The sequence below is a fragment of the Citrus sinensis genome, chromosome 8 (assembly GCF_022201045.2).
Source record: "Citrus sinensis cultivar Valencia sweet orange chromosome 8, DVS_A1.0, whole genome shotgun sequence".
Taxonomy (NCBI): Eukaryota; Viridiplantae; Streptophyta; class Magnoliopsida; order Sapindales; family Rutaceae; genus Citrus; species Citrus sinensis.
The window spans coordinates 22,853,760-22,875,586 of NC_068563.1; the positions used below are offsets into that span (position 1 = coordinate 22,853,760).

Genomic DNA, 21,827 nt, shown 5'->3' on the forward strand with positions numbered 1-21,827 from the left:
TTTTGACATTCATAATTCAAAATGAGCAATGAAAACTAATACTACAAAATGAATATAAATTCTTCAGTTGTTTTATAAATTGAAAAATACTTACAAGGTTGGGATTACGGAAGCTTGTTGATACATAAGGGATTTGGTCGTCCAACCGACTTAATTGGAGTACCTAGATTATAAACCATTATAATATGAATTACAATAATATAAACTGCTTCATTTGACACTTAATAAATGAGCATTGATATTAAAAATAAAATGATTAGTCAAAAGACATATAAAACTCACTTGAGGCTCAGGTTGTGATGGATTATTGGCCTTCTTTTTTCTTTTGATTAAAGCTTTCTCCAAATTGCTCTTAAATCTACGTCTTCCGCGTGATGTTTCTCTCTTCTTTAGTCCTTTGGCTAGGAAAAAATTAGAGTTTTTTGCACTTTCCAGCGTGTCGTTGCTTGTTTGTTCTAGGGAGGAGATAATTCATATTCTTTTTCCTTGTCACCCTCCCTTTCTAATTGTAAAATATTTTCGACCAATTTAGCTAAATTACTTGCATGTAGATACGTTAGATTATCGGCCTTTTCACTCTCAGAAGCTCTATTTGATATCCTGGTGAAAATGGAGCACATAGATCTATATCGACATGTTTGTTGTAATTTTGGATCTGCTTGGATCTCACGTCCATTAATGTCTTGTACACTTTTAAATCTGGCTTGTTTTGTCCACCTTTTAAAGATATATTCGTTGGGGATTGATAAATCAACGGCATCTTCAAACTGATCTTGAAAATCTTCAAATATCTTTTTTGTGTAAACTTCTCTTGCCTGAATCAATATTTTGACAGATATTTTCGTATTAACCAACCGAAAGCATGATTCATATTTTGCTTCTAACTCCTTATATCGCATATCTTTCAACACTCTTTCAAAGTGCATGAAAAATTGTGACACATTATGGTCTGATTTCAAATAATCTTTCAAGCTAGCATGAAAACTTTTGCTAAGTTGAGTACTTTTCATCCCAGCAGACCACACATGTCTAACATATGTAAAAGCCCATTTCTCTTTTAACTTAAATATGCTACTTAGCCAATCATTGGTATGCATATCGTATTCATCAAGCATATTATTCCAAGTAGTAAAGAAATCATATTCTTCCTCTATTTTATCTATCAAATTAGGTAAGACACTTTTCACCCCATTAAAACCGTTAAACACAGACCTTATATGCTTTAATGCATTTTGCATCATATGCCACATACAAAGTTTATGGTATGTGTTTGGCATCACCTGTGAAATAGCCTTTGCCATTGCTGCATCTTGATTAGTGATAATAGTTTTTGGAGCTTTTCCTGACATAGCCTGCAAAAATGTTTCAAACAACCATACAAAGGAATCTGTAGTCTCATCATACATTAAAGAACCCCAAATACAACGGTCTCCCTATGATGATTCAATCCAACAAATACTGCAAATGGTCTACTTGCATTATTAGTTTTGTAAGTTGTGTCAAAACTTACAACATCTCCAAAATGACCATAATCAATTATCATTTTAGCATCAACCCAGAACATATTTGTAATCATTTCTTCATTGTCCAATTATATGGAAGAAAAAAATGATGGATTTTCCATGTCTGATCAGCAAAATATTTTAAGACACTTCCTGCTTCTCTATATGCTAAATTTTTTTTCTTTTCGATCTTAAATAGTTTTTATGATCTGGTTTTGTATATCGAAGAGACTTCCTTCCACCTACTTGCATACCCAGCAACTCAAATGCAAACTTCAATGGAATCTTCGATTGCTCTGTGAAGTCTACTTCAACAGCTTGAGAAAAAGTAATTTTACACTAAGATAGTAACATGTGTGCACACTCTTGCGTTACAAGAAGATGATTATGACTTTCAACAAAATGATTGACAAAAAAATTATTTTTTTCCTATTCAACTTGATTCCCATTTGAGCATGACAACTAGATCTTGTTTGTGCCCTAGCCTTTATTGTCCAATGATCTTGCTTATCTTTACTACAAACAAATATTCTTGATGTCATTTCACCAGTACTCTTAAGTTTAGCATATGATTCTCTTTTAATAAAAAATCCCAATTTTATCTAAATGTCTGAATCTTGTCTATAGAATTATTTAATTGCCACATGTCTAAATCTCCTATAAAGATTAAGAAAAATTAAATTAGGAGAGCGTCCAAATCCTTACAATATTATAAAAATTCATCCCACGCTTTAATAAAGTGCACAATTCCTTACCTTGTAGTTTTTAATATGTGTGTGTGTATATATATACAAACACACACCGCAGTGAGCAGATATGCGCAAATCATTTTTGTTGGAGGCAAAATGGTACAGCAGCGGATACATACCAATCCTTGAAGAGTACATGGACAATGCTTGGATTTCAGTCTCGGGACTTGTAATTCTACTGCATGCTTATACTTTAATTGCCAATCCAGCAACAGAGGAGCCCTTGCAATTCTTAGAAGAGTACCGCAATATGATTCGTTGGCTATCAGTGATTTTTTGACTTGGTAATGATTTGGCAACATCGTCAATACGTACGGTACCTGTCGAAGCAACAGCGTACATGTAACGACATAATTAATTAATTAATTAATGTAACATTCACCTTATATATTTCTAATGGTTCAAGACAACAGTAAAAATTGTGTATTGCAATTCCTTATGTTGGGAAAATTGGTGGGTGCAGCAGATACGTAATTAAAGTGAAATTGAAAAATAATGATTACACATGGACATCAGAATTTACGTGTTTCAACTTTTAATTTACGTTCACGGACGAAGACAAAAAGAAATATTTTATTAGTAAAAAAGAGTTACAAATATTGAAGTGTTTTTTCTCATAACCCAAAACCCCAAAACCCCATTATGAAATGCAAGTTATGCAACTCAAGAGGGGGGTGAATTGAGATTTTAAAATTTATACAATACAATTCGCATAATAATTTAATTTATTGCCTTAATCAAATAAATAATAATAAATTCAATCAAGTACAATATTAAAAGAGTAAGAGAAGAGAAAACAAACACAAGGATTTTTACGTGGTTCAGTTATCCCCGTCTACGTCCACGCCTCCAAGTTCATCCGGCTTGAGCATTTCACTATCCAAGTCTCCCAAGACTTCAAATGTTTACAATTGACTTCTAAGGTGTCAATGGACCTTTACAACAAGAGATTATATCCCCAATCTCTTCACCTCAAGTGTTTCTCACACTTGTACACTCACAATTTGATGAGAAATGAAAATCACAACAATGAAACTTAAGAGTGGATAACAAATTATAGCTCAATGATGATTCAATAAACGATGATTTACAAAATGAAAACTCAGTATATGTTATATGATCTTATTTATGCTTGCATTAGTTCTTAAAATGAAGTTGGAGTTGAGTTTTTATAGTTAAAGCCCGAAAACTAGCCGTTATAGGTAAATTCCCGCACCCAAGCAGTTAGCCACTTGATTTATCCGGCTAGCCGCTCATAAATAGTAATATTACCGTTATTTTGAAATTACTACAATAATACTGTTCACTAAAATTATATTTTAACCCAAAACTTGTTATAATTATACTACGGCCCAAAACGTCATAAAACTTTACAAATAGATCAAATTTCAGAATTTCCTAAAAATAATTGTCTTTCAAAAACTTTTTAAAATTATGATATAGCCCCAAAGATATTATTATTTTGTAAAAAGGTCAATTTTAATAGAATACCCATATTTTTTAAAGTTTTCAAAACCTTTCACTTTAGTCCAAAAATTGAAAATATGAGGTTTTCCTCAGGCGGCTAGCCGCTAACCTCCGCTTCCTCTCTGTCCAATTTTGGATTTCAAGTGTTTAGGTTACATTTGGGTCCTCAAACTTTTATAATTATAGTATGGCTTAAAATGTTTCAAACCCTTACAAATAAGTCCAAATTTGAAATTCAAAATAATATTTATTAAACTCAAAGATTACAAAACTTTTTTATTTTAATCCAAATTATTCAAATCCACAAAACACGTTATCTTATAAATATAAAATCTTTTAGTTTATAAAAAGTAATTAATTAAATTAATCTCTTGAGCTTCTCAAATGTTAAATCATGCATCAATTAAATCATACCGGCTTTACAAGAATTTATTGCACTAATTTTTCCGTTGAGCTCTAAACTTTACTCTTGATTTTGCAGTTGTCCGTTGAGTGTCTTGAGCTTGATTTCACTTGATTCACTTGCATAAATATTACCCTTAAAAATCTAGTGAAAATGTGAAATATAATATTTATTAAATTACTTAATACACATGTTTGTTATCATTAAAATTACATTATGTGTAGCCCTTTAGGCTAACACATTACACCTCTTGGCACTCTTACTTCTCAATTAGATTTAGAATTGAAGAAAATGGGATGATTGAAGAGGGCAAATGAATCCTCTATTTATAGACCAAGTAATGCCCAAAAATCAACAATGGCTGGCATTAAATAATATAAATTTTCACTCAATTTCCACTTTAGTGTCAAAGTCAAAAGTGTTGGGAAAATATGCTCTTTAAAAGCATATGTGTTTATTTATTATAATAAATAATTTTTCTAATTAATAAAATAAATGACGTATTTTATTCAAATATCTTAATTGCAATAATATTTTGATTAAAGTCCATTTAATCATATTATATGTATTTATGTGATCGCCATGTGGATTCACAGAAAAGATAAATACAAGTTATCTTATAATTAAATAAATTTAGTTCGCAATTAATAAATAAAATTGGGCACTTTATTTAGGTATAGACTATAATGAATTCATTGAATGATTTGTTTTAATCATGTATGAATTTATTGATGTAGTACGACTACGTTGAACATGATTACATATGAGATTTAATTAACTTTGTAATAACTGTAAGACTTATTAAATCTCATAGGTATTGATTTTACTGTAATCTTAATCTTGAGTTAATTATGATTGTAATTGTTATTTCATTTGACTTATCAATGGGCACGACACATACTTGTAGTCAAGATTACCCGGTATCTTGGTGGGAGCAATTATGAGTATTTGAGTTATAGATTAACAATACAGAATTTGTACAACACATCTCTTGATGGGTTTTCGGCACTTTATCATAGAATTCTCTGACCAGAGTATGTCAACATATTTAGTATGTTGAAAATGATCATTAGAGAAAACCAGTAAGTATCAAAGAACAAGATTTAATTAAATTGATTGGACAGTTGATATATCGATTTAATTAATGATGTGGTACAAAGAATTGTGCAGTAAAGAAATCAATGTAGCTTGGGATGAATTATTATTTGAACATACAATTATGGAGGTTAATTCCAATCTTATAGTAGAGTAGAGTTCGAATTAAATGATTAGACTTATTTAATTATAGGCTTAATTGTTGTGGCCATTATTGTATGTTCTCTAGTAGACTAATGATCCCCGGATTAGTTCATTTAATTGACTGCACCACAATTGAATTAAGAAGTAAGATAACTAGCTATTTGGGTCAAAAGCCTGAATATATCATTTAGTGAGAGGCTTCATTTAATTTGCTTGTTTGTAAGGGGCCTTATGTTATTTTACAAGGTGGGCCCCTTATAGAAAAAGGTGACTTTTGATTTTTATTATTTGGAGTTTAGGGTTTTCACTAAATAGAGATATATAAAGGCTTATTTTTTCTAAAAAAAGACAAATGCTACATTATACAGATCAGAAAAAAATATTTTTCTCTCTAATTTTGAGAGAAAAATTTTCTCCTCCTAGTTGCTTTTAGTGGTGATAAAGGCACCCACACGTCAAGTGCAGATCAAACTCGAGTCATAACTTGGAAGATTATTTGGTGGCGGATCGTGATCTAACATGAGTGGTGGTGACGAATCGTGATCTGGAAGCTTAAATCACTTCAGCGGAAAAAGCAAAGATTGTTCATCTTCTCATATTTTCAAAGTACGATTTTCAGATTACGGATTCTTATATATTGTATGAGATCGATCCTAAATTTTTTTAAAAAAAAAAAAAATTTCCCCAACAAAAAGTTATGTGCCTTTACTTACTTACGTCTTTCACTTACTCAACAAATTTATCCTAAGAGTCAAAAGTTGCATGCTAGTCACATGCAATTATTTACCACATGCATGCACATGTTCAACGACTTATTCATCCCAATAAGTCCTAAGGCTCAGGTTACAACCAAGAATTAATTAATTAAGCCTACAAATTAAACACCATGTTGAGTCAAACTTGATTAGTTCTTGACAAAAAACCAAGATTATTGAACCATGCAAAACACCAAAATGAGACGATCCTCACAATTGAAGAGGATCTCTCCAGCAGCTAACAAAATCTTGAAGTCAACGTAATTTGTTGCTCTCAGTTATGAATAACTAGAAAATAGAACAGCGCTTCACGCGGCTTTAAAAAAAAATTAGTATTATCTTTTTTTTTCTTTTTTTTATACTTGATCAAACTGATAAAAAATATGAATTGATTTTTTTAAGATGAGGCAGCCTTATAAAAAATAAAAAAATAACTATTAACCAACAATACAAATAAAGAAGCAAAGCAAGATAAAGAATAAAATGAGAGAATATATTATAGAGTGATTTTATTAATTTCAATTGTGTGTGTACAAAACAAAAAGATGAGCTCTCCTTTTATAGTTACATAATCACTCCATGAAATTAATGAAAAATTATGAATCATAATTCCTTGTGAGATAGTGGGAGTTATAGGGAAACTAAATGTTGCTAATGAGAGATAGTTGGGAGACTAAGAGATATATGTTATGAACATCTACATTTATTTTAATAAATTCATAACACTCCCCCTTAGATGTTCATTACAAAGAATATGTCTCATTAAAACCTTTACATAATTGTTATTGTGTAATAACAATAAAATTAATTATGAGAAGATGAAAAATCAAATCTAAAAAAAAAAATCTCTATTTATTAGATAATAGAGAATATACAAAGATGAGAAATGGTGATGCCACATCACCTCCTCAAGTCCTAGCTTTATATATATACTAAAAAATAGAACCGCGCTTCTCACGGTTTTGAAAAAAAAAATTAGTATTATCTTTTTTTCTTACTTTACACTTGATGAAACTAATAAAAAATATGAATTGATTTTTTTTTTAAGATGAGGCAGCCTTATAAAAAAAATTATTAGCCAGCAATATAAATACAGAAGCAACTCAAGATAAAGAATAAAATGATAGAATATATTATATAGTGATTTTATTCATTCCAATTGAATGTGTACAAAAAAAAAAGATGAGCTATCCTTTTATAGTTATATAATCACTCCATGAAATTAATGAAAAATTATGGGTCATAATTTCTTGTGAGATAGTGGGAGTTATAGGGAAGCTAAAGGTTGCTAATGGGAGATAGTGGTGAGACTAAGAGATATATGTTATGAACATCTACATTTATTTTAATAAATTCATAACACTCCCCCTTGGATGTTCATTACAGAGAATATGCCTCATTAAAACCTTTACATAATTGTTATTGTGTAATAACAATAACATTAATTATGAGAAGATGAAAAGCCAAATCTAAAAAAAAAAAATCTCTATTTATTAGATAATAGAGAATATACAAAGATGAGAAATGGTGATGCCACATCACCTCTTCAAGTCCGAGCTCTCTATATATATATAGATAGAGATAGATTAGCTCCCCTAATTAATATCTTGTAATTTATAGCTTTCTGAAATCACTTTATACTTGTCCTTCGCACTAAATAAAATGAACACTTTTAAGTTTCTATCTATAGATTGTGAGACTCTCTTATTGAATTAATTACCGTCAAATGTATTTTAATCCAATCAGATAAAAGCGAATATATGCATTGGTTTTGTCTTAGAATGTCGCTATTTCACATGTGATGAATCATTTCATCTGTTAATTTCGAATTCCATTAACAAACTTTCTTTGAGCCATGAAATGAGTGACCAATATATCACATGAAAATCATTTGTAATAAAGTGATTACAACAAATAGAAAATGACCTTGCATTCATTGGCCCCGCAATCATAACTCCAAGGCTGAGTTATATTACAAACCAACTATGGGGCCCAAAAATTATTTTGCCAGCCAGATGAATTATGAACTTTCGTCGTTGTGGTCCACATCAATTAAGCATGTGTATGTGGTGCGAGTAATTGAAAGTTCAATGAATTATTTCAATATATAGAATGCAATGGTTCAATCCTTTGGCCCCAAAAGCAAAATAACCAAAAATGTAAAAAGATTAGTACGAAAGATCTGTGATCTATCAATATCCACTAGAGTCTGGAGCAGTACTGAATAGTGATGAATAATCATCTTCTTTACTTGCTTTCAACGTATGTGACTTGCTAGTTAATTTAACTGGTAAGATCTCTAGACTTCCTTCGAAAAGCTCTCTCTCTTTTAGAGAGGCTTGAATGGAAGCATTAAGGGGTCGTAAGGACTCATGTAGTCACTCCCGATGAGTGGAAAGTAATCCAAACCAGCAAGCTTTTGGGATTGGTGAGCTGGTGGAGAAAGTTTCGAAAAGCAAAAGGTAGTGTAGAGCGCTAGGGCACGAGCTAAAGCAAGCGAGCTGAAATAACTCACTATCTGCTCTAGCTTTAATTACTATGGACACTGAAGAGCTAATTCGCAAGTGTCAAGCAATAAATATCAAAGAGGAAGACAAAGCCAAAATAACACTGGAGGTGAATTTGGAAAAAAAGAAAGAACAAATGATGGCAGGCTGCTTAATGGGTAAGGTAATGCTCGCAAAGGGAGTAAATAAAGAGGGTCTTAAGGCTGCGTTACAGCAGGTGTGGAGGACTTTCAAAGAAGTCAAAATCGAAAGCGTGGGAAACAACATCTTCATGTTTAAATTTACTGAAGAAGCAGACAAGAAAAGAGTGCTAAAAGGGGGACCATGGCACTTCGACAGGGCGTTGATTGTACTCGCTGAGCCAAAGGGGATTGGGGAAGTCGTAAAACAATCTTTTACTCATACATCCTTTTGGGTGCAGATTCGTAATGTTCCGCTAGCGTGTATGGATAAAGATTTTCTCCGGGACCTGGGTGGGAAGATAGGATCAGTAGAAGAGGTTCAAACTGATGATAATGGAGATTGTATTGGGGAATATGCCAGAATAAGAGTTTCAATTAATATAACACGGCTGTTAGAGAGGATTCTATTTCTAAAGCAAGAAGGTGAAACTGATATCCCAATGCCAGTGGTCTACGAACGTTTGCCGGATTTTTGTTATTGCTGTGGCATTATTGGACATCAATACAAAGAGTGTGGCAAGTACCAAGACCAACCAAGAGGAGATCTACCATATGGGAGTTGGATGAAAGCGATTACGGTAGAGGGCTTCACAAAGAGGAATCAGAACAAGGGAAGGTGGAACTATGGGGCTGGAAAATCGGATGAAAAATCAGCAAGCTCAGAAAATCACAGCTTCTAGCAGCAGCAAGGGCAAAACAAAGAAAACCCGATAGAGGCAAATAGGTCGGTACAAAGTGAGAAGGAAATGGGGCAAACCATGGAGCATGCTAAGAATGATGTGATAGGAGGAGTAGCTGAGCAACAATTAATGCAAGGAGTGATACAGTCAGTGGACAAAGAGCAAAATGACGGCCACAAGCAAGCTGAGAAAAGTGGCAATGCAACAGCCCCAAGGAAAATGGGCACACAAGCGGGAAATGGTATTCCAAAAGAGAGGGAAAAAATGCAAATAAGTCATGAAAAGGAAGCTGGAAAAAATGATGGGCTGAAAGTCTCTCAGCTACAGCCCAATAAGAGGAAGTGGAAGAGATTAATTAGAGAGCTAAGTGAAGGGGGGAAAAATGGAGGTACAAGCTCGGAAAAGGCCAAGGGGGAAAAAACTCGGGCAAAGCCCAAGGAAAAAAACAAAACTCTCTAGCTCAAACAAGCTCGAGACAAAAAATCTGGTGCATGTCTCTTCAACAGCAAGCCTTCAGTTGGGGTGGGAACCGCTGATGCTGGAAGAGGTGGTAGTAATGGAAGCAAACAATATGGAGATATCGGCGGAGGTTGGTGGCCAGCCCCGCCGAAAGCCATGAATATCCTCAGCTGGAATGTTTGGGGTCTGGAGAATCCCCGAGCATTTCAAGGCTTAAGAAAAATCCTCCAATTGCATGGTGCTCAGCTGGTGTTTTTGTGTGAAACAAAGGTATCAACCATGCAAATGAATGTAATTGCAAATAAGCTGAGTTTTGATAACTGCCTTACGGTAAACGGTAATGGAAGAGGAGGCGGAATAACAATGCTCTGGAAGTCAGATATTGAGGTGCAAATCAACTCATACAGCCAGCACTACATCGATGCCGAAACTCAAATGCCAAATGGAAATCAAATGCGAGTTACAGGAGTGTACGGGCACCCGGAAATAAGTCAGAAAAAGCACACTTGGACGCTCCTTAGGCAGCTGGCGGTTTTATCTTCTAGTCCTTGGTTGTGTTGTGGAGACTTTAATGAAATTTTACATCCGGATGAGAAGAGGGCGGCAATAACAGGAATGTGAATTTAATTAATGAGTTCAGAGAAGTCTTGAGAGATTGTGGCTTACAGGATGTCGGGTATCGGGGGTATGCTTTTACTTGGAATAATATAAGATATGGGGAGGGTTTTGTGGAAGAAAGGTTGGACAAATTTGTTTGCTCTAATGCTTGGAGTGACAGATTTGTGGACTGTGCAGCAAGTAACCTGGACACCTGGACTTCGGATCATTGTCCCGTGTTGATGGCTGTTCAAGAGAGAATGGAGGGTATGATCCAAAGGGGTAGACATTCCTCGCGAATCCATTATGAGGATGTGTGGAGCTCGTATGACGTATGCAAATAGATAATTAAGGAGGAATGGGGGCTGTTTAAAAATTGGAGCAGTGAAAATTCAGCCCAATCTTTTCGACAAGCAACAAAAGCTTCGATGGGTAGGCTGTTGGGGTGGAGCAAGATGGAATTTAGAAAGCGTGACAAAAAATTAGAGAAGCTGAAGAATCAGCTGCGGGAGTTAAAACAAAGAAGGATGCAATATGTAGATGGTGAGGAAATTCGGAAGGTGGAGAAGCAAATCCAAAATATTCTCATGGATGAAGAAATCTACTAGAAGCAACGCTCAAGAGCAGATTGGCTCCAAGAGGGGGACAAAAACACAAAATTCTTTCACATCAAAACGACGGCAAGAAGGAAAAAAAAACAGAATTTGGGGGATTGAAGATAATTTCGAGAGATGGATTGAGAAGCCAAATGAAGTAGAGCATGAGTTTTGCAATTATTTCACCAATCTTTTTACATCAACCCAACCGAGCCAAGATCAAATTGCAGCAGCCTTGGAAGGAATAACTCCAAGAGTTTCAGCCAGCATGAATGAGAGTTTGGGGGAACCGTTTACAGCCAATGAAGTCTTGGAAGCTCTGAGTCAAATGTGCCCAACAAAGGCTCTGGGGCCGGATGGTTTGCTAGCCGTGTTTTACCAAAAGCATTGGCATACGGTTAAGGAGGGAGTGCTCACCACTTGTCTGCATATCCTTAATTCACAAGGTACCATAGGCCCTCTAAACCACACTTACATTGCTTTGATACCAAAAATCGAAAAGCCTAGGAAAGTGACAGATTTTAGGCCTATTAGTTTGTGCAATGTCAGCTATAGAATTATAGCTAAAACAGTTGCTAATAGATTTAAGCAAATTCTGCACAAAATCATCTCTCCGTCGCAAAGTGCCTTCATCCCCAATAGGTTGATCACTGACAATATAATAGTTGGCTATGAATGTTTACACAAGATTAGGCATTGTAAAAGCAAGCGAAATGGATTAATTGCATTAAAGCTTGATGTTAGTAAAGCTTATGATAGATTGGAATGGAATTTTTTAGAGCAAAATTTGGAAAAATTAGGCTTCTCGCAGCAATGGATTAGCTTGATTATAAGGTGCATTAGTTCAGTTTCATTTTCAGTGTTAATAAATGGTTCAGTGAAAGGCTTAATTAAACCTCAAAGGGGCTTACGACAAGGATGCCCCCTCTCTCCATATTTGTTTATTACATGTGCAGAGGCCTTTTCATCTTTGTTGCAGCAAGCTGAGCAAAAACGGCTTATTCATGGGCTATCTTTTGGAAACAATTTGAAGATTTCAGACTTTTTTTTTACTAATGACAGCCTGGTCTTCAGTAGAGCCTCCATGGCCGACTGTCAAAACTTGAAGATGATCCTTGAGTATTACTCCACAGCTTCTGGTCAAATTTTTAATTTCGAGAAATCTTCCCTTTTTATCAGTGGCAACGTACAGCAAGATCAAGCTGAGGCAATTGGGAATCTATTTCAGCTCAATATTGTGTCGAGACATGAGAAATATCTAGGCTTGCCGTCTATGATCGGGAGAAAGAGAAGCAGGTTTTTCAATGACATCAAGCTGAAGGTTTCTAATAAGATCTCAAGCTGGTAGCATAAATTCTTTTCCTGCGGAGGGAAAGAAGTCTTAATCAAAGCGGTTGTTCAAGCCATCCCAGCCTACGCAATGAGCATTTTTAAAATTCCGGTGGGTGTTTGTGATGATATTCAAAAGATGGTGGCAAAGTTTTGGTGGGGCTCCAAGAGGGAAGGGAGGAGTATTCACTGGGCGAAGTGGGAAAAAATGAGCCAAGCAAAGTGGTTGGGAGGGATGGGATTCCGTGACTTCTCAAGCTTTAACCGAGCCCTTCTAGCAAAGCAAGGTTGGAGGATTCAGCAATGTCCAGATTCACTGGTGGCAAGGGTCCTGCAAGCCAAATATTTCCAGTCAAAAAATTTCTTGGATGCTAAACTCAGCTCAAACCCCTCATATATTTGGAGAAGCCTTCCGTGGGGAAGGAAAATTATTTGTTTGGGCTCTAGGTGGAGAGTTGGCAATGGTCAGAAAATTCATGTTCATAAGGCTAATTGGATCCCGCAGCCTTCAACTTTCCAGCCAGTGGTTAAGCCATCTTTGCCCCCTGATGTTATGGTCTCGGAATTAATCACTGAGGCAAACTGCTGGGATGAGAAGAGGATTTATGAGCATTTTGACAAAATGGATGCTGATTTAATTACTAAGATTCCCCTGCCTCGAAGACCGAGGGAGGATGAGCTGATTTGGCATTATGGAAAAAATGCCCAGTTCTCGGTTATAAGTGGATACCAGACAGCTCTCCAAATAAAATTTCCAACCATGCCTTCAAGCTCAGTGGCTTCCAAAAATGAGTGGAATATTATTTGGTCCCTTGCTTTGCCTCAAAAGATCAGAATTTTTGCCTGGAGAGCAGCCAAAAACCAACTCCCCTCAGCTGAGAATCTGTGGAGGAAAAAAATAATCTAGGATCCCACTTGCCAAGTTTGTAAAATGGGAACGGAAAATGTCTTTCATGCTTTAGTGGCCTGCAAATCGGCTGAGAAGATGTGGAAGCTAATCCATTTTGAGGATGACATTCATGCAGCTCACAATCAAGACATTCTAAGCATGCTGCATGCTATCAAAAGAATGAGAAGCAGAGACGACCTGGAGCTGTTGGTAACAATTTTTTGGGTTAAATGGAATGCTAGAAATCAGGTGATTTTCAAAGGGAAAAGGGAAAACCCCCAGATCATGGTAGCTAAAGCTGAAGCTTTGATTGCTGCTTATAAGAGGGTGCATTCTCCAGCTGAGGCCTGCAACGAAACAGAGTAGAGGGCACCTCCCCAGACATGGAATCCCCCTCAAGATGGCTTTGTAAAAGTAAACACTGATGCAGCTATCAGCTTTGAAAAGAACATTGTAGGGCCGGGGGCAGTAATCAGAGATGTTTTGGGGCATGTTACAGCAGTTGCTATCAAGGTTTCTAAGTTTCATGGAGATGTTTCTTATGCGGAAGCAGAAGCCATGCAATGGGGTATGTTAGTGGCGAGAGATGCCAAAATGAAAGTTGTCATCATGGAATCAGATTCTCAAGGTGTGATAAATTTAGTTAACAACAAGTAGGGCAGCAGATCCGAGATCTATTGGGTTGTGTTAGAAATTCAGAAACTAGCGGAAAACTTTGAACGTGTTAGCATTAAGTACACGCCTAGATCTTGTAATGTTATTGCCCACTCTTTAGCTAAGTTAGCTTTAGAGAAGTGCGAGACTGTTGTGTGGAAGGGTTCATACCCTTCACAAGTGATGTATCTCTTTTCTTCATTAATTTAATGGAAATCTCTTTTAAAAAAAAAACGTATGTGACTTGATTGCTTCAACACCTCGTGCAGCTCATGAAGATTCATAGAGGTTTCACAGTTTCATTAAGCTTGTATATTACTTCTTTTTTTTTTTAGAAATTCTGTTATACAGAAATTGTTATTGATATTACATTAGACATTACAATTAATATTTACAATTATACTATACAACTATGACCACTGCCATATATTGTTACACTGAAACACTAGTTCAAATACTTTAAATCCTCTATAATATTAAAGAGATGTTTACTCCACTTACATTTCGTAAGAGATAGGTAGTCTTTACTCACTTAGTTGATAATTAAGGGAGTACTGAAACTAATTTTCATAAAGCTCTTATGAAGGCTCGAATCCTAGCACTCACCGTTGTAAGTGTAAGACTTCTTCCATTAGACCAAAGGCTCATTGGTTGTATTTTGTTACATTGCTATGTCCACATGAAATAAAAAAAATAAGGGTGTCTGCATTAAAAAATGACTATATATATATATATATATATGGTGTGGAGAAAAATGTTAAACGACAGAAATTTTTAGTTTTTTATAGTGGTGTGGAGAAAAATGTGAAAAAAAAAGAGGAGTTTGATGAAAGTATAGATGATTTATAATTATTTTCTAGTAAGAGCATCCCAATAGGAGTGAGCTACTAACTAGTAAATAACTGTGAAATCATAAATAAATAAAAAGAAAGAAATCCAATGCAAAAAATAGTTGTAAACATTTCATTTCTTGTCATTTACTACATGTCTAAATGTGTGTTGTGAGTTCAATTCAATTGGATAATTAGTAAATTAATTAAAGTCATAGTATCTCAGTCAGGACTTTTTAAAAAAATTAATTATGATATATCTTCCATATTACATTTTTTTTAACACAATGATGTATGATTGACGTATCAAATCATTATTGGGCCATATTTTCATTTTTATTTTTATTATCTTTTACCATGTACCCACCTCATCCCCATAAAAATTAATATATATAGTCTCCTATACCACAGGCCAAAATAGCATAGCAACATTTTAGAGATTAATTATAATATTCATGATTAATTACAATATGATGTCAGATTATCTTATTGAGATTCATATGTCAACACATACATAAATAACATAATGAGGGATGTAATTAGGATTTTGATTGAGTTAGGGTACATTTAATTATTTAGGTGCGTCACTGTAAGTGTGGTAAGCTCTTATTTGGGGAACTATGTTGTGAAGCCCACAACCTCCAATTGGGAGCTTGACACGTGCACAATCGTGCTTCTTATGGAATGCGACTACGTGCATCTGATTAACACCCTATTTAAAATATAATACACTGACAAAAATTTAGATAACAATATATAACATTGCAACTATATATTCATTGATAATAAATTTATTTGTTTAAATTGGTCTTGTGAAAGACTCGACCAGATTTTATGTGTTGAAAAAAACGTATGATAGTTTTGTTATTAATATAATTGAAAATATATTTTCCAATATAGAAAACTAAGCTATTACTTAATTTGTTCTTAAAAGCTTTTAATAGTAACAAAAATATTCATATAGTGCAACATAAAGAGCAAAAATATGAATACATGCTAAAAGTAGGAAGTTTAAAACTAGATAAAAGATTATTCCAAAAATTGAAAATTAGAACTAACTACACTCACAATTTATTGATCAATGTTTAAAGACTAAATAATTAATAGAAATCATTTCTAGTTTTGAGCACTCGAATGAAATCCACCATTGACATTGTGATAAACAAATAAAGAAAGTGTGTTTTTGATTTAAAGTATTGGAAAGAACCCATAAAAAAAATTTAAGTGAATTTCTTTTGTTTTTTTATTTTTTAATTCATCTTAATAATCTATTGTCTTTTGTTTTTATATAATTTTCTTAATATGTTAATAGTTGATCAAATTATTTAGAATTAAAAATTTAATATAGGGGCAGAATGAATTTTTTAAAATTAATTAGGACATTTTCATAATTTTATAATTCGATTGGGGCACTTTCTTAAATAGAATACTTTTGTTTATGATTATTAAAAAAAGAAAGAAAAGAAATCCAAGCGCAACTTGTCCTATACTGGATGCGTCCCTACATTTTCGTTGTTGTTTGACTTTTTATTTTTTGAAGTCTGTTATACATAGATATTACTGACATTACATCAGACATTACAATTAATATTTACAATCATACTATATAACTGGGACCACCACCATACATTGACACACTGAAGTATATGCCCAGATATTTTAAACCCTCTCTAATATTCGAGGGGTGCCTGCTCCACTCACATTTCGTAAGGGAGAGACTGTCTCCACTCAATTAATTGATAATTGAGGAAGAACTGAAACTAACCTCTATAATGCTCTTATGGAGGCTCGAACTCTAGCACTCAACATTATAAGTGCAATGCTTCTCCCATTGGACAAAAGGCCCATTGGTTCGTTGCTGTTTGACTTAGATTCATGTGTGAAGGCTTTTACTTCACATGTGAAGTACCCAATTTATTTTTTTTTCGAGCAACAGTTGTTCAAAAAAATATTTTCTTTTACTCTTTATTTGCATTTTTATTGCATTTCTTTCCCTACTGCTATGCAGAGTTGCTAACAATTGTAATGGAAATTCTATTATAGAAAGAAAAATTGGTACAACACATCTGAAGTGAAAACCAATAATAACACTCAGTGAAAAGCACATTCAAGAAAAAATAAACAACTAAACTTGCATTATAAAATAGTATGGGTCTTACCTTATCACGCGGTGTGATTTATCGCACTTAATTTATCTTAAAATTCTTTATTAATAGCAAAATATAAAAAATACTTATATGCAGGATGTAATAAAATTAATAATTTTAAGATCAAATAAAAGATTCAAAGAGAAAAATTAGAAATTGGAGTTAGCAATAGATAATTATGACATAACAGTTGAAAATGGAGTCAATGGAACATTTTCATAAATTTAAAATGTATTCGGAGAACTTTGATAAAATCCTAAACTTGAAAAACCTCAAGGATTTTTTTTTTAATCTTTAAAAGTATTTTAGAAGTCAGTTGGAGCCTGTCGGCTGTGCCAGCTGGTGCTATACGGTGGGCTGCAATTTGAATAAATCACATGGGTTGTCTAATCAGTCGGTGCCGGCTTTTGTTTTTGCATTATTAAAACATTTTATATTTTTCTTTGCTTACGGGTTGACGGAGCGCCGACAATTTTACGTCAGTCAACATTCTTTGAGATTCAATCAATTTCATTTAAGGGACCTTGCTACGTTACAGACTCTGTATGTAACGTAGCAAATGAGGAGCATCCACGCGTTGCAGGAGAGAGGAAAAATTGTTGGAATTTAGCTGATACAAGACTAATTTCTATTGAGCTGTTACATACAGAATCTGTAAGGTAGTTTTGTCCTCATTTAAGTATCAGGAAGACCAAAAGAAAGACGAGAATGAAGTATCTGAGAAGACAGGGAAACAAAAAGCCAACAAAAGAGAGAGAAGAGGAACCACTGCTTAAATTGTAGTTTTTTTGTCTTTCTCTAACAATCAATATATATGGGTGGTTAGATTTTGATATTTTTTAATCTAATAGATGAAAATAATTTTAACAAAAAACAAGGTACGGGTGCAATAGTTATTTACAAAAAAATTTATTTTGAATCACATATTACTTATGTTTTCAAATAAGTCCTCATTAATTTTTTATAACTAAATCATTTTGTTAACCATCTCTTTTATATCTCTTTTAAAATTTTTAAAAATTTTTACTATATTTTTATAAATATCTAAATAATTATCATATTTATAAAAATTTATAAATTCTAAATATATATTTACATTTACATTTATAATTTTTTGTCTCTCTTAAGATATAAACTATATTTTTTTTCTTTTATATAATTCAAGATGCTAAATTTAGATAAGAGATATTATATGTGATAAATATATTATGACTCTAATAAATTACTAGAAACATGGTATAATGAATAAATCATTAGAACCTCTAATAATTTCACAAAATATAAAACTAATAAATTTTCACATTCTAGCTATACACAAAGAGGATTTTCGTATGAAAGATTGAAATCCTTTGATTTGATCAATGATTCAGACATGAGGAAAAATAATCAATTAAATTAAATTTCACTATATTTATCAAATAAATTAGGAAACCCAAATTTATCTATAAATGATCTAAAAAACAAATGAAATATTAAATATTAAAATTTTCAATGAAGAAAACATACAACAAATTTTAATAAAGTTAAACAATTAATAAAAGACTTCAACATTAGAGATCATGATACATTAAAGTAAAAAATTATTAATATAATAAATAAAAACTCAACAAATATAAGATTAAACAAGTTGTAGATTCAATTAGATAAAATAGAAACTTGGTACTAAATTTGTTATAAATATAAATAAAAAAACTTCAAAAAAATTTAAACTTATTGACTTTTTTATAATTATATACTTTTTTGAGGATTTAAAAATTGATATTGTTTGTTACAGCTGATGTAAGATAAGCTTTGCCTAGCATTGGACTCCATATATCATAAAATCACATGGGTTATTTAATATTTTTATTTAATTAGTTGATCGTATTATATCACAATAATTTATTTTAAAATCTTTGATATTATCATTATCCGTACCCATACGATTGTAAAATATTTTATACTATTGAAATATCTTGAGGGTTGTGATATTTCCACCCCATAAATTTTATTAACCCACCCTAATTTTAAAAAATTATTAAGACAAGTGCACATTATTTTAAAAAAATTAAAATTAAGAAGAAATTTAAAAATTTAAACAATTAAATCCATATTCATTAATTATTTTTTTAATGAGACTGTTTTTTTATTATATTTGATCAATAAGATTGTTTTAACACAAATTACTATAATTATTCTAACCTCATAAGGTAAAAGTACTAAAAACATCTAAAAATTTACTCTAACTTTAATAAATTTTTATACAATTTTTTTATATTTTAATGATGTATAAGTAGTACTTTTTTCTTATGATTATTAATATTCCACTGAACTAATGAGATGTAATTAGGACGATTGGAGTATTGACAATTATTAAATTTTATATAAAACATAAAGCTAAATGTCTAAACAATTAGTTACAATAATGTATATTTCTTAGGGTAATTTGGTTATTTCATATTATAAGGGTAAATTAGTTAAATCAAACTTATCTTAAAGCAACCTTAAATTGTTAAAAACTGTTAAAAGACAAAGTAAGAAAAAAATATTATGAGAATTACTTTGACTTAAATAAGTTTTTCTGCAAAATTTTTTTATATTTTAATGATATATAAGTAGTACTTTTTTAGTATGATTATTAATATTCCACTAAACTAACGAGATGTAATTAGGATATCTGGAGTATTAAAAATTATTAAATTTTATATAAAACATATTAGATTATAAACCTAAATGGGAGCCTCTATGTTACATTGAATGTACCATACACAACCAACAAGAACCACACAAATTGTGAGACCCATATAATTGTGTGGTTCTTGTTAGTTGTGTATGGTACATTCAATGTAACATAGCAAAATTCTTTATATAAAATTTGTGATGGCATCATTATTTAGGGTTTACCCACGTTACGACGGTTTTGTCTTTCATGGTGCGGCACTGTAAATTTTCAGAAAACCCCTTCCACTCATTTTTATTTAAATTTTTTTCATAAATATTAAGCTAATTTCCACCTGCATCCATAGGTACTTTTCAATGAGCACTTTACACTATTTAATATTATTTTTATTTTATGTTGCACCGGTATCACAATACTCTCTCTTTTCTATTTTGAGATTGAAGAATTGTCATGTTTAATTTAGAACCTTAAACTCTTTTTTTTTAATATTAGGATTTTTTTAAAATCTACTATCAAATTTCGTTTAATACTTTATATTCTTTTTATCATAATTTTTTTTTCATAAATATTATATTTAGTACTTTTCACTTGCATGTATAACAAAATATGTAATCCCAACAACTCTATTACAAAAAATATTATAATTTTTCTTACTCTTATTTTAATCATGTTATTTATTTCCAGTATTATTATTTTAGGGGTGCATTTGGTTCGTCATTATTTGTTGTATTAGGTTGTATTGTATTATTTTCATATAGATTGCATCAAACTATAATTTAGTAAAAAGTCTTATCCATCATAGATAGTAATAAATATTTTTAATAATATAATGTCAGTCCATACCATATAAAAATATTTCAGCACCCATTTGGAGATGATGAATTATTATTTGCAAAGAAAATTAAAGGATTAAATAACATAATAAAAATAAAAGTATGAAAAATTACAATATCTTTTGTAATGGAGTTATTGGGGTTACATAATTTAATGTGAATGTAAGAAAAAATACCACAATATTTATAAAAAATTAAAACAAAAAGAGTGTAAAAGTGTTAAATGAAATTTGATAGTGAATGTATATAAAAAAATTGATATTTAAAATATTTAATTAAAAAGGAGCGTAAGATTTTAAATTAAAGATGCTAATGACTCAATTTGAAAATAGTAAAGAGATAAATAAATACGATATAGTATAAAGTGCTAAGAAAAATGTATCTATGGATGCAGGCAGAAATAAATTTAATACTTTTGAAGCAAATGTAAAATAAAAATAAGTGGAGAGTTTACATAAAAATTTATCACAAAAGACAAAAAAAGTTAAATGGTATCACTGTTGAAGATAACTGGACCCATTGTTTATACAAAATGTTTTTGCTTTATTGAAATATCATGATATTTTTTATCTTGCCAATAATAGAGAGGTCCCCACTATTGTAGACAAATATTAATTACTATAAGGATTTTATTATGTTACATGTAATGTAATATACACAATTCATAAGAATCACGCAATTATATGGGTCTCATAATTTATGTGGTTCTTATGAATTGTGTATGTTACGTTACATATAACATAAGGACTCTCTTATTATAATATTATTATATGCCAGCCAAATATGCCAGCCAAATATGCCAGATATGGAAAGTATTCAATCAATCGCATCAATACACTAGCACTAGACTCCAAATTCAATAAATCACGTAGTTCCATAAAATTGGGCAGCCACTCATTTGATTCCGCAATTAGAAGGATATCTTTCAAAATCATATCCACCATAATTTTTTTTAGGGCATGGCCATGTGCAGCAGATAGATTGAAAATGAATCTTAACTACAAACGTAAGTAATCAATAATAAAAAATTTATTATAACTTTATAAAAAAGTGCTTTATTTTATAATAATTTTAATATAATTAATTTTTTTAAAGTTGTATTTAGCACATTATATTATATTATGTTAGAACTGTATTATAATAATATTGTGTATAATAATATAATTAATTTTATTTTATATTAGTTGTATTTAATATTATATTGTACTATTTTAATTTTATAATTAATTTAAATAATATATTTAGAAAATAATATTTATTATTAGTTATATTAACTTGTAAAATAATAATTAATTTATATATTAATTATTAAAATATAATTAAATAATATATTATTTAGTTATATTTTTA

At 31.8% G+C, this 21,827-nt stretch overlaps 2 protein-coding genes across 2 annotated transcripts; one reads left to right on the top strand and one right to left on the bottom strand.

Annotated features, from left to right (window-relative positions):
- Positions 1 to 455: 455 nt before the first annotated feature.
- Positions 456 to 1,576, bottom strand: LOC127899408 (protein FAR1-RELATED SEQUENCE 5-like). The gene is made up of 2 exons (XM_052432781.1): positions 1,511 to 1,576; positions 456 to 1,352 (listed from the first exon to the last, which is right to left on the bottom strand). The coding sequence occupies exons 1-2, from the start codon at positions 1,574 to 1,576 to the stop codon at positions 456 to 458; spliced, it is 963 nt and encodes a 320-aa protein (XP_052288741.1).
- A 7,077-nt stretch (positions 1,577 to 8,653) lies between these two features.
- Positions 8,654 to 9,484, top strand: LOC127899409 (uncharacterized). Its single transcript, XM_052432782.1, has one exon. It carries the CDS (start codon positions 8,654 to 8,656, stop codon positions 9,482 to 9,484), a length of 831 nt encoding a protein of 276 aa, XP_052288742.1.
- Positions 9,485 to 21,827: the final 12,343 nt, after the last annotated feature.

What these genes read in the sequence shown, in the direction of transcription:
- LOC127899408 (XM_052432781.1), bottom strand. Translation starts at nt 1,576, where the DNA reads ATGATTACAAATATGTTCTGGGTTGATGCTAAAATGATAATTGATTAT. An exon ending in ATGGTCATTTTGGAGATGTT is followed by an intron (nt 1,353 to 1,510) that starts GTAAGTTTTGAC and finishes ACATTTTTGCAG; the next exon opens with GCTATGTCAGGAAAAGCTCC.
- LOC127899409 (XM_052432782.1), top strand. Translation starts at nt 8,654, where the DNA reads ATGGACACTGAAGAGCTAATTCGCAAGTGTCAAGCAATAAATATCAAA.